The 13,723-nt window shown below is 36.7% G+C and overlaps 1 protein-coding gene across 3 annotated transcripts in view; it reads left to right on the forward strand.

Annotated features, from left to right (window-relative positions):
- The window catches only part of ZNF385D (zinc finger protein 385D), a 277,992-nt gene that overhangs the window by 155,182 nt on the left and 109,087 nt on the right, over positions 1 to 13,723 (forward strand). For all 3 annotated transcript variants that reach the window (XM_046682724.1, XM_046682734.1, XM_046682743.1), the window contains one exon: positions 8,583 to 8,693. In XM_046682724.1, the coding sequence (XP_046538680.1) occupies positions 8,583 to 8,693 (111 nt within the window). The remainder of the gene's footprint in view (positions 1 to 8,582; positions 8,694 to 13,723) is intronic.

Raw genomic sequence — 13,723 nt, forward strand, 5'->3', positions numbered from 1 at the left:
CACCTGACGTCTGCTTGTCTTTTTTTGTTCATTAGTAGTAATTAATGGTTATTGCCTAGACATATAATTTCTTTAGGAGTTGTAAAATGGTGCTCTCCTAATTTTTCCTTCCTACTTTATTGACTATGCATTTATAATTTTTTTGTGTCTGATGTCATATTGTAGCTATCCTTGGTATATTTTCTGTTGTTGTTTTTCTGTCCATGCTGACAAAGAAATGTTTAATGAATTCTTTGTAGCTTCTTTATGGCATTCTGCTCATAGCTCTTTGACCATTTATCCTTTCTCTTATTCTTGGCCATTTACATTGTTCCAGAATTTTTGCTAATGCAAACAAAACTGTAGGGAACTTCCTTGAATGATCTCGTGGTGCGTATGTGCCAGAGTTTCTCCAGAAGTTGAATGTTTAGGTCACACGTTCAGTTTATTTTCAATTTTACTAAGTGCTGCCAAATTCTTCTCCACTTTTCCCAAATCCTTGTCAATACCAAATGTTGTCAGATTTATTTTTGCCAACTGTCTGTGTAAAAACTCTCTCCTTGTTATTTTGAATTTCATTTCCACAATAACCAATGAATTTTATTCTTTATTGACCATTCAGATAGTCTGTTCTACAAATTGCCTTTTGATATGTCTTGACCATTTTGCCACTGGTATTTTAGCTTTTGCATAGTGATTTCCAGAGCTCTTCTTTATAGCCATAGCATATAATCTTTGATTGATTTACATATTGCAGACATTTTCTCCCCATCTTTTTTTGTTTCAACATGTTCATTTTCTCTTTTGCTCATAAAAAAAAAAACCATCACAGTGTTTGAGAGTAAAGATGGTGATGTCAGATGACCTGAATTTGAATCACAGCTCTAGAAGTGCCTAGCTGTGAAGCCCTAATCCAATTAGCTTATGTCTCTGTACCTAAACATTCTCATGTATAAAATGGGAGCAAAAGAAAACTATACCTTCTGCTCAATTTTGCTGTGAACCTAAAACTGCTCTGAAAAATAAAGGTTATTAAAAGGGAAAAAACGGTATTTACCTTGTAGGGATAGTACCCCATGAAGACCTAATGGGATATGACTTAGAGGCCCCATTGACATGCCTCACACATCGAAGTGCTCCCTTAAAGTTAGCTATTGTTGTTTTCTTCAAACGGAATTTAAACTTTAATGTAGTTGCATTTATATATCTTTTCTTGGATGGTTTTGGGTCACATGGACACTTTGAAGCATCTTTCTATTTTTTCTAGGTTTTCTGCTTCTGGAAAGGACTAGTAATGTTTACCACTATTGCTATAAAATAGAAATGGCAGAAGCTGCTACATGGGTTGAGTGTTTTCTAGGTGCCAGGCACAGGGCCAGGCTCTGCATACACTTTATATAATTCATTCTTCAAAATAACCCAGCAGTGATGATCACCCCATTTTAGAGGTGAGGAAATAGAAGCTTAAACATATTAAAACAAAAAAGCTAGCAAATAAAAGCAGCAACGTTATATAGACTACACATTAACCATTTGTTACTTTCTATTTTGAGGGAAAAAATAAGAGTTAGACACAGTGTCAGATTTTATAGCTGTAAGAACCTAGAACTGGGAGATGGCGAGTTGGTTTCTTGTCCCTTTTTTGCTGCCAGTATTTCAGCTCCCTGTGCTTTAGTGGCCTTGTCAGCGGAATAAGAAGGCAAAATATGAGCACTGAGATTCTTTCCAGCTCTAAGATGTTATGGTTCTTATAAAAAGGTACACTCGTAGAAATGATCTGTGCAGCGCTTTTTAAAATTGTGACAACCTCAATATCCAACGACAGAGAATAGGCTAAGTAAATTGTGGTACAATCATTGAATGAAATAGTATGCCATCACTTAATTGGTAAATATGAAAACTGAGGTTAAATGTAGGTATTCTTTTGATATATTATTAAATTAAAAAAATGAAAATGTTCTTTGCTATACTTAAAGCTATGTAAAATTGTGAATTCAGAACTGGAAAGCTGTGCACCTGTTGTATAATAAAGATTTTGGCTGTTTTTGTTCTTAGTTCCTGGGCGGTAACCTCTAAAATCTTGGAATTTCCTGAGTGAGAAGAGTGTCTTCATTAATCATGCACACCTTGGATACATCTGAGTTTATGCTAATGAGATAACCCAGGGGTCACAGTAACCCCAAGAGTTGTAGCCAGTTTTCAGAAGTGGAGGTGGCTTGGGGACCTCTGAACTTGTGGCTAGATTCTGAAGTGTGGACAGTCTTGGGGGAAATGTACCATTAACTTTTGGAGTCTATGCTAACTCTGGGTAGTTGGTGCCACAATTGCATTGCAGTATTGCAACAACCTTTTTGAAAAACTGTCTGGTGGTACCTATTTAAACTTAACCTGTGCGTATCTTACAACTTAGGAATTTAATCCTAGCTATATGTCTCAGAGAAATGCATGCTGTATCCAACAAACCACATGCTCACAAATATTTATAGTAGCTTTACTCACAATAGATTCAAACTGAAAACAACTCAACTATCCAACTGTAGAATTGGTCAATAATTGTGGTGTGGTTGTACTATAGAATACTATAGAGCAATGAAAAATGAAGAAAGTACTCACAAACACAGTGTTGGATGAAAGAAGCCAGACACCCAAGAATACATACTGTATAATTACATTTTTGTGAAGTATGAAAACAGGCCAAAGTAATCTGTGTTGATAGATCTCAGAATGGTGGTTACCACTGGAGGATATTGACAGGGCAGGAGCAGGACTGAGAACCTTCTAGAATGTTTACAATGTTCTATATCTTTATTAGGATGATGATGACATGGGAGTATGCACATATTAAAAAAAGTAACTAATAGTACACTTAGGATGTGTGCACTTTTTTGTATGTAAGTTATACATCCATTTAAAAAGTTAAATAAAAAGGACAAAAGTTGAAACGGTTTCAAAAGGACAAATTTGTTATAGGAGTGGGATTATTAGGAATTTTTCATTAATGTTTTCTAATATATGAATATAAGTAATATAAATACAAATTTTACTAACTCATAGTTGATGTAATAAATCTATCAGGGTCTCTACTCAGTGTCAGTTAATACTATGGAGTTATGAATAGCCAGGATAATGGATATCATAGTGCTTTATTGTGGTACCTGAGAGAGGCAGGGGATAGAGCCGAAGGCCTTGGATCTTAGCTGGCTCTGCCATTTATTAGTTGTGTCACATTAGGCAAGGGGCAATGAGGTCTCCTCAGTAAGTTGTTAGGATAGAAATAATGCTTATAAAGATAAAAACACACGGTCAGTACCCCTAAGTGTAACCTTTAGAGTTATTGTTGCTGGCCACTGTTACATAGAAATCTCAGGTGGAAGAGAAACCTTTATATTTCTGGACTTCTTTTGAAACTTCCTGGCATTTAAGTTCTTATTCTTTGATTTTAAAACTGAAAGCCACAATAATAATAGGAACAGAAAGAGAGGCGATCTCTTAGAGCAGGAAATGTAAACTCAGGGTGAGGCTTTCTCCTCTCTGAAAATGCAGCGGGCATCCTAAAGAAAGCAGTGGCCGCTCTTCCTGAGGCTGTCCCTGGTACCCTCATTTACAGAGCAATTTAGCAGAATGCCCAGAGGGGAGGGGAGGGAAAAGCTAGGCCTGAGATAGAAATGCAAAGTTCCTTGAGTCTGAAATGAAGAAAAACATATTCATTTGGCTTTAAATAAGGCCATAGGCTGAATTTGAAATTGAATTTTAGTCTAGCATATCAATAGGTAGTGTATCATTCTTCACTTTTGTTTGTTTGTTTTAGGGGATTGGATGATGTAGTTAGAATATTTTAGGTTTCAAAATATCCCTTTCTAGAAATTAGATAAATATGTCTTAAAATACCATGTAGGCTTTTCCATTTCTTTTAGTTTTTAATTTGGTGCTACATAGGTTAAGTGAAGTGTATCAAAGCTTTTGTGGATCTGATTTCTATGTATTACACTTTTAGTTTAATATCTTTACTTTTGTACTAAAGGCTTTACATTTTATTCTTTTTAGGTTTTTTTTGAGGAAGATTAGCCCTGAGCTAATATCTGCTGTCAATCCTCCTCTTTTTGCTGAGGAAGGCTGGCCCTGAGCTCACATCCATGCCCATCTTCCTCTACTTTATATGTGGGACACCTGCCATAGCATGGCTGGCCAAGTGGTGCCATGTCCGAACCCAGGATCTGAAATGGCGAACCCTGGGCCGCCAAAGCGGAATGTGCGCACTTAACTGCTGTGCCACCGGGCTGGCCTCCATTTTATTCATATTTTTATAATGATTTTATTTCCCAGATTTCTAAGCTGGATGCATCGAATAAGGATGCTGAATTTAAAACAAACAAAAAAAATAACAAAAGCTTTGGTTATATTATTTTAGAAATTTATTTAAAACAGATATTTTTATTTTGAGGCATCTCAGAGAATTTAATATTTTATTGTGCGCTGTGAATATCCAGGCTTCAGTACCTAGATTTACTACAACTTAATTTGGCTCACAAACTCCTCTTTTCTTACCTACACACATTGGTATCTCTTAAGATTGGTTTTCTAGAAAACTCCTAATGTTAATATGCATACAAACAATAAGGTGTGATTGTTTTTACAGATCAGACCTATTGGTTCATGGGGGAAACCAACATATATGACTTTCTTTTTGAACAAAATGTTTGATTACAATGGTAGATAATGTTATGTTTAGACAAAATGGTCAAAGTGGCTGTGTATGTCCCCTGAGTTGTGAGTATATGCTACTTTTAGTTACATACCATGTGGTATCATTTAATTAGCTATTCACAACAGAACTGGTTAGTATTCAGATTTTACCTTTTCATAATTCCTTGTTGTAAATGGTTTTACATATATTTACATATGTATATATTAGAGGGGTGAATATGATTTATGTTCGTTAATAAAGGCATTAAACTTATCATTCTGTTGTACTAGATTCCTAAAATGATAAAAGATAATTACTTTTGTTGGTGTAACTACGGTTGGTGAAATCCATCTTTAAAATATAATTCAGTTAGGTGGCTTTTCTTTTAAGTATACTGGGAAATAAAATTGTCTCTGAAGAAGAATATGCTATTTTGCATTTTGAAATTTGATTTTATAGTCACTATGATCAGAACATCATTCAATTCAAACAAAAGAATTAAATCTAGAGAATATGCCACATTTGCATGAAGTGTCTAGTTCCAAAATACCTCCTACACAAATTTGGATTGAATGTGGTCATTGCTTCCCCACTGTTACTAAAAGACGCAAATAATATGATGCCCACCAACATATGATGAAAACTCAGCACTGTGTATTTTCAGAGAGCATCTTTAATATAAATGTGTAGTTCACTTTTTTTTTTTTAAAGATTTTATTTTTTCCTTTTTCTCCCCAAAGCCCCCGGGTACATAGTTGTGTATTCTTCGCTGTGGGCTCCTCTAGTTGTGGCATGTGGGACGCTGCCTCAGCATGGTCTGACGAGCAGTGCCATGTCCGCGCCCAGGATTCGAACCAACGAAACACTGGGCCGCCTGCAGCGGAGCGCGCGAACTTAACCACTCGGCCACGGGGCCAGCCCCCAATGTGTAGTTCACTTTTATTTCATAGTATCATTAGCAGAGGACTTCAATATTCCTAAATGGGTATAGGCATAATTCACCTTATCCTCTGGTAGAAATGGGCCCTACTTATGCACAGAACAGATGCAATATGGTGTGATGAGACAACCACCTCTAAGTCAGTGACCTCTTTCTGCTTTTAATTTCTCTTTAGCTGTTGGCTGAAAGGGAAATGGTCCCCCGGTGTTCTCTGTGATTGTTGTCGTAGAAGCATTGTGATGACATGTTTAAAGTAGTATAAAAATGATCCAGGGGAGCAGAATGAAGGCTATTGAAGCAGCTTAGATTCACACATCTGTGTGGCTGTTGGTTTTCTCAAGCTCTGTGCATTGTCCATTTTGGTCCTGAGGAGATAGGACTGAGATGCGGTTGAGGGTAGTTTGGAAGCATAGCTGGGGTGGGGGACTTGAAGGAATGGAGAGAGAGAGCGAAGAAACCTGTACCCTGTGGCCTTTCATACTGCTATCCAACAATAGATCCAAGCTAAGGAAAAGAGACTGTCATTTTAAATTATTTTTTTATGTTTGGATTAAGATGCTGAACTGAATTTAGGAATGAGCTTTAGATTGTGTATTAAGATTTGAAAAGATTATGGAATTTACTGGAAACAATTCAAATGTTCATCAACTGACAAATGGATAGACATATTGTGGTACATCTATACAAAGGAATGTGACTCAGCAACAAAAAGGAATAAGCTAGGGCTGGTCCAGTGGCACAGCAGTTAAGTTCACACATTCCGCTTCGGCGGCCTGGGGTTTGCTATTTCACATCCCATGTGTGGACCTACACACTGCTTGTCAAGCCATTCTGTGGCAGGCATCCCACATATAAAGTGGAGGAAGGTGGGCAAGGATGTTGGCTCAGGGCCAGTCTTCCTCAGTAAAAAGAGGAGGATTGGCGGCAGATGTTAGCTCAGGGCTAATCTTCCTCAAAAAAAAGGAATAAGCTACTGTTACAGGCAGCGATATGGTTGAATCTTAAAAGCTGTATACTGAATGAAAGATGCCAGACACAAAAGACCACATAGTGTATGATTCCCTTTATATGAACTTTGAGAAAAGGCAAAAATATAGTGATAGAAAGCAGACAAGTGGTTTCAGAGGCTGGGGGTGGGAGGCCGGGATCGACCACAGAAAGGCAGCAGGGACCTTTTCCAGGTGATGGAAATGTTCTTTGTGATGATTAATATTACTGTATGTATTGGTCAAATCTTATGAAATTCTATACTTTGGTGAATTTTATTATATGTGAATCATATCTGAATAAAATTGGTGAAGAAGAAAGCATGACAGAATTCACTAGTAAAGGGGGAGAGGATCCTAGAATTTGTTAATACCTGGAGGTGACCAGAAAAATCACAGATAACTGAGTTTCATCCAGAATCTGAGCAAAGGATAACATCAGATACAAAATTTGAAGTGATGATGGAAAATAAAAATGATTACACCCATGAGTTCTTCTTGATCGTTGTAGCTGTTTAATGTGTAAACTACCTAGAAGACACTTAATAAAAGCTGAGTGCTGTTATTTTTATTGTTGTTGTTATTATTTAGAACAGTACATTGAGTGCCTAGACAAGCTAATAGGAGTTGTGAATATAGACAGAAATTTCCTCCTACCTACCAGTGTAGGGAGCCTGTGAGTTAACTGGTTGTGATGATTTGAAATACACAAAAGGAGGGGGAATTTATCAATGACTTGTTTAGGGTAATTAACAAACTACAATGTGTCACAGAAGCTGAATATTAGAGCATCATTTCATAGACACATTCTTAGCGTTTTTCTTTGTGTGAAATCATTTTTGAGCTGTCTCAACCCATTGTGAGGGCTCTCGTAAGAACTTTGTTTCTGATGAGAGCTGTGTTCTAAAGTTTGCAGGCATTCAACAAAAGTTATGGCTATATGTGTAACATTTAAATTATTTTGAAACGTTTTTTGGTTATGTGAGAAACCGGTAATGTGCCAACAATGACTATAGGAGTGTGAGCCTTCTGTTAGCCTTGATCTTCACATGTGCTGCAATAGACGAAATATAATAGTCAATATTTATTGATTTCTTAATGTGCCCAGCAATGACTGTGCTAAATAAATTTTGTGAATTAACACTTTTAAACCTCATCATAACCTTAAGAGAGAGACATGGATAAGCAGATGTTACACAACTGTTAAGAAGCAGATCAAAATTTTATATCTCATTCTAGCAGTTGAGAACCACTAATGTGGACTGTAGGACAAAGCTTGGTGAGAAGACATTAATTTTTATCAGAGCTGGGTTGCTGACACTGTATTTTTGGTGTTGCTTGTCCTGTCCTGGGAATGTGGATGGAGAAAGACAACTGACTTCTGGCCCAAACTTCTCTGAACCTCCAATAATAAGTCCATAGGATAGCAGTATATATGAGGTGGTCAATAAATGATTGTTGAATGAATTGATAGCTCTGTGTGTTTAAATTCTTAGAAAGCAAGATTTGTATACTATATTCTTAAGATAGAAAAGATACCAAGCATAGCATGAGGTTAATGTTGGATAATGGTGCATAATTTATTTTCAGAGCTGCTCTTGTGACCAAGTCTATTTAAAGTGCATTTTGTGGCAGTGGTATACACAAACCTTTGTGTCACATTGCTGGCATTCGCAATAACTGAATTTTGACAAATCTTTAATTATATTTTAGGATTATCAAACTGAGACAATTGTTGATCCTAAATAAGAAAAACGGTTAGTATGCAGACTCTAATGGGTACATTTATCATTTCCTTATCATACAGAGCTTTCAGCTTATTGTTGTCTATTTTCCAAGAAAGTAGAAATGCCGTTTCTTAGAAGAAAAATGTTTTGTATGATGTGAGCAGTAGATTGAAGCTGTACAGACTGGCTCTTTAGTAAAATAGGCAACATTCCAATGGAACTGACAAGGTTTATTTCTATTTGTTGTATTTTTTTTCTCATTACAGATGGACCCGATTCAGAAAGCTGTAATAAATCACACATTTGGAGTTCCTCTTCCTCATCGAAGAAAGCAAATCATATCATGCAACATTTGCCAGTTGAGATTTAATTCCGATGTAAGTTTATCATTTAGTATTCACTAAAAAAATGTATTATGCAGTTTTAATCTTGCCAAAGAGACTTTTTAAACATTTTTCTCCAATCACTAAGCATGTGACAATTCAAAGATAACATTTTAACTCCTTATGTGCTTTAGTTTTGGAGTTTATTATGTTGTTTGCTTGTTTACTATGGAAAAAATCACACATTTACAATCTTAAATACTTGCAGTCTAATGATATTTTTTGGTCTCTTGGGAGTGGTAATTTAGGTAATACACTTTCCCTTTGAGGAATAGTCAAATTTGGGACCAATGAAGCTTTCAATAAATTGCACCTCTGAAATAAGACAGGTCCCAAATTATATTTCAAGGCCAAGATTTTGGCTTTGTAAATTCTTTTTGCCTGCATTGGTGGTCCCCAATTCCAGATCAGCCCTTGTGTCCTTAATTATATTTGTGTTAGAGCTCTCAAGTTACTTCCTGGAAGTATTAGCATTTTAACAAGGGATCCTAAATACCTCAAAACATTCCAGCCCCTAAAGAAAAAAACCTAAATGGAGAACATGACAGAAGGGAGATGTCTGTGGACCCGACCACTGCTTTGCAAATTATACACGGAGAGTTATTTACATCTTTCATACCTTTTCTAAGGATCAGCGTGGACTCTGGATTCATCACAGTGAAGCTTATTTTGGCTTGTGCCCAATGTAAAAATTATTTTCTCCTCTCCCCAACTTGCTTTGGTGTGGAGTTGGTCCTGAGAGATACAGAAAAGAGAGGGAATGATGGTTTGGAAAAAATAGGAATTGAACACCTTGTTGGCACTCTAGGTAAACAGAGGATCCCGTCCTATCCATGGTGCTTCCAGGGTGCCATTATCTGGCCCTAAATTCTTATGCAGTGTGGAGATGACCAAACGGATGTGGATTCTGGAGAATGTTACACCTTCCAGTATTAATCTCCCTAGGCAAGTAAGTCCCTTTGGTGCTCTGGTGAGAAGGCTAGCATATGAGATAATCAGGCATGGGAAGTAGATGTGGCATAAATAAGGTGGCTTTTTTCCTTTGTGAGAACATTTCATCTTGTCTTAAGATTGCTACTATCTTATGAACTCACGTCTACTAGTACAGTCATCAGGTAATTTGATAACATTCCTTCTGTCGGCTTAAAAAAGAGGAGATTGCAGGCAAAAAGGAGATTGCAGGCAAAGCGCCTGAGTGGCATTTGCTGCTATACAAAAGAATACACTAATCATACAGCATTTTATTTGAAGGGATATTGTCCTGTTGTTTTGGTTTGTTGTTTATTTTTTAATACTGTACATCTTGATTTGATTTACATTTTAAGAAATTTACTATGGTTTAACTTATCAATGAAAAATATTTTCAAGTGATGAATGTTATATAATAATCTCTTCCAGATATTGTAAAAAAAAAAAAAAAAGAGTCCTCCTGACATGTAACTAAGAGTTCTGAACTCGATAGCTGCAATTTTGATCATTTCTAAACACTCAGTGAACAATCATATAGTTCTGTAATTGTTAATTTAAGAGGCTTCTTCTTGATGTCTTTTCTTCTTAAATCATATTAATATTTCACTTTGGAATTGATCAGATAAGGATGCAGAAGTCTCCCAGGAGCCATGTTGCCAGCTTCTTACGTCTAATGGAGGCTATTTCAAATATCCGCCCTGCCAACAATGTTACTATCAATGTCCTCTGAATTAAGAAAACTTCCTGTAAACTGAGAGTCAGAAAGAGACTTTAAGCTCGTTGAACCCAATCTCCTACTAAATGTAGGAAAATCATCTGCCACGTCCAGGCTAGGTCTTCTGGTTGATTTGCCCCCATGATGGGTTACTCATCACTTCAGGACAGTTGTTCAATTTTTTATTTTATTTTTTTAGTGTTTCTAATCCTAGAGATGGATATCAAAGTCATGTTTGAAGACTTCAGAAATATTGTCAGGTATGCTTTAAGAAACACACGTACATTTACATATATGATTATTAATATTAACATAAAGAACATAACATAATATAACGTAAAGAACATTTACACACTTCTTTTCTAAAATGTAATTTTATTTTATTTTCTTGGTAAGAGAGAATAGCGATTTATTTTGCTAATGGAGTTTCAAGATGATGTAGGAATCAATATGTATTTATCAGAGACAATTGCTTCTCATTCTCACAGCTTTGCGTTCAGGTTTGTCTGGCATGTGGTAAAAGGAAAATGGGATATTTGGGAGGTTTAGGCTAATCCGTCTGGGTCATAATTAATGCAAGTATTAATTAATTATGCAATTAATGAAATTGCAGCCTTGACCATTCAACTAGATGGTTACTGTATTAATCTCCTGTTGTTGCTGTAAAAAATTACAGCAAACAATGGTTTAAAACAGCACAAATGTATTATTTTCTAATTCTGGAAGTGAGAAGTCAGAAATTGGGCTCACTGTCAAGGTGTCTGCGGGTTATGCTCCTTCTGGAGGCTCTAGGGGAGATTCAGTTCCTGCCTTTCTTTTCCAGCTTCTGGAGGCTGCCCTCTTCTTGGCTCGTGACTCCCTTCCATCTTCAAAGCCAGCAATGGCCAATCATATCCTTCTCACATCGAATTACTCTGACTGTCGCTCTTCTGCCTTCCTCTTCCACATTTACCTTGTGATCACAATGAACCCACCTGGATAATCCAGGATAATTTCTCTGTTTTAAATTTCTCTGATTAGCAACCTAATTTCGTCTGCTAACTTAATCTCCCTTTGCCATGTAATGTAACACGCTCATAGTTTGCAGGGATTAGGAGTTAAATATCATTACTCTGCCTACCACAGGTACTCATTTGGACGTTTGACCTAGGTTTGGGCTGAATCTCAGGACCACTCAAAATTGGGTAATCAGATAATTACCCAGTCCAGTTTCGTTGGTCTGTATAAATCGGACACATGTGAATTCACTGCTCTTATATTTTTCCTTATCTTGAACCTTGAGTATAAATTCACTATGCAGGGCTAATTTTTAAAATTGTATTTTTTTAAGGTAGGAGGATCCAATGTTATTGAATTTATAAATGACATAGCAACAGTTTAACTGTGACTTACAAATAAAATATAATTAGTGAAATACAGAAGTGGAAACTCCTTTAGAGACTTTAAAAATGTCTGTGTAGCATGATTATGTCAAAAAGGGGAACTAATGTGCTGGAAATACTAGATTTGTTTACTTATTGACTGGTCATATCCATAGATACTAATTTTATGACTTATTTAATACTGAATGCCAAGATTAATTGAATTTATCACCCATTCATCCATATATAAGAAAATAATCTCTAAATTAAGAGAAAATACATATATATATATCATATTGGATCATTTTAATTCCAATACAACTGCCTCTTTGCTCTTTCTAGGTAAATCTGGAATTTATCTTCCTACTTCCATTCTTAAACCTAGAATATTTCTGGAAAAGTAACACTGTAATTCACTTGTATGCTTGGTTGAATCCTCTGTCACATAAGAATGTATTTTTGCCTTATGAACCTTTTTACATTTCAAAGCTTCTTCCCCTTCCAATGAAAATAATAGCTTGGAGTTCTTTTCATCTCCACATCATGAAAATTCAATTTCCTTTCCCTCTAAGCCTTTATTTATCTTTTAACCCTTCATATTATAAACTCTGTGGTTTGGTGATATGCTGTACCTGTTTTCTGTACAGTACATTTTCCACTTTTTGCCCTGCAGATATCTTTTTAATAGTATATTATTGTATGCACTTTAAATCAGATTACCTTCTCCTGGTGTAGGCTTTTTCTTTGAAAAAGACTCCTCTCAACATTTATATGACACACATGGGGTTATGCAAAAAGCTTCCAATTAAAGACTGAAAGGTTGTAATTTGTCCAATTATTTTATCAGCATCTTAAAATAAGCATAAATTACCATTGGCCTGTGCAAGTTAGTAAGTATGCCTTTGAAAGACAACTTATAGCAGGGCCAGCCTGGATGTAAGATGATTAAGTGAGGTAGAGAATGATTATTCAATGACTATTTATAGAACGGGAAATAAGATCTTAGTCCCCAACCTAAGGAATCAAAAAATTGTGGCATCTAAGGATCACTATGATTAACCTCCTAACAGTGGCATTTCATAATATGTTAGAGACAGAAGAAACCCTTTGCTATTTTCGCATGTGGAAACTGAGGTGGGAAGAGTATAGGAGACTTATACAAGGCCACCTGGCCAGTAGCTGGCTATGCAGGGTCAATGTCCACCAGACCATTGCCTGGCTGTTTCTGTCTCATGTGGTCCAGGTCGGGCAGCAAGAGCCAACCATCTGGAGGTTCCAGCGGATCCTACAACAATGCCGTGGATGGAGGTCTGTGTTTCCTGCCCAGTCAGGCTGTTCGAGAGAGAGGGCCTGGGGGCTCCTTCCCTTAAAGAACTAATTGAATGTAGTCAGAGCTGTTGTAAAAAGTCATTCACAGACCAGGCTAGACCTCATTCACAAGTACTTGTGAGTCCTCTCAAATGGCATCACTCGTATTCAGTCACGCTCACAATGCAATCATAAACAAGGTGAAAATTTAAATATACTTGCAAATTACTGAACTATAACACAGTAGCAACATGTCCTTTATGACTCAGGACTGTCAAGCATTAATTACCTCAGGGGACTGTTTAATAAACCAAAAGGGAAAACAACCTCATTAGAAGATAACATTGCTTGGGGCCGGCCCCATGACATAGTGTTTAAGTCTGGCTCTCTCTGCTTTGGTGGTCCAGTTTCACAGGTTCAGATCCTGGGCATGGACCTACACCCCTCGTCAAGCCATGCTGTGGCAGTGACCCACATACAAAATAGAGGAAGAGTGGTAGAGATGTTAGCTCAGGGATAATTTTCCTCAAGAAAAAAAAAGAGGAAAATTGGCAACAGATGTTAGCTCAGAGTGAATCTTCTTTACCAAAAAAAAGAGAGGATAACATTGCTTGAGGCCTCAGACCCCTCCAAAGGGGGATCCTTGGGGTCCTCACCAAATAATCAATACA

This window comes from Equus quagga, chromosome 1 (genome assembly GCF_021613505.1).
Source record: "Equus quagga isolate Etosha38 chromosome 1, UCLA_HA_Equagga_1.0, whole genome shotgun sequence".
NCBI lineage: Eukaryota > Metazoa > Chordata > Mammalia > Perissodactyla > Equidae > Equus > Equus quagga.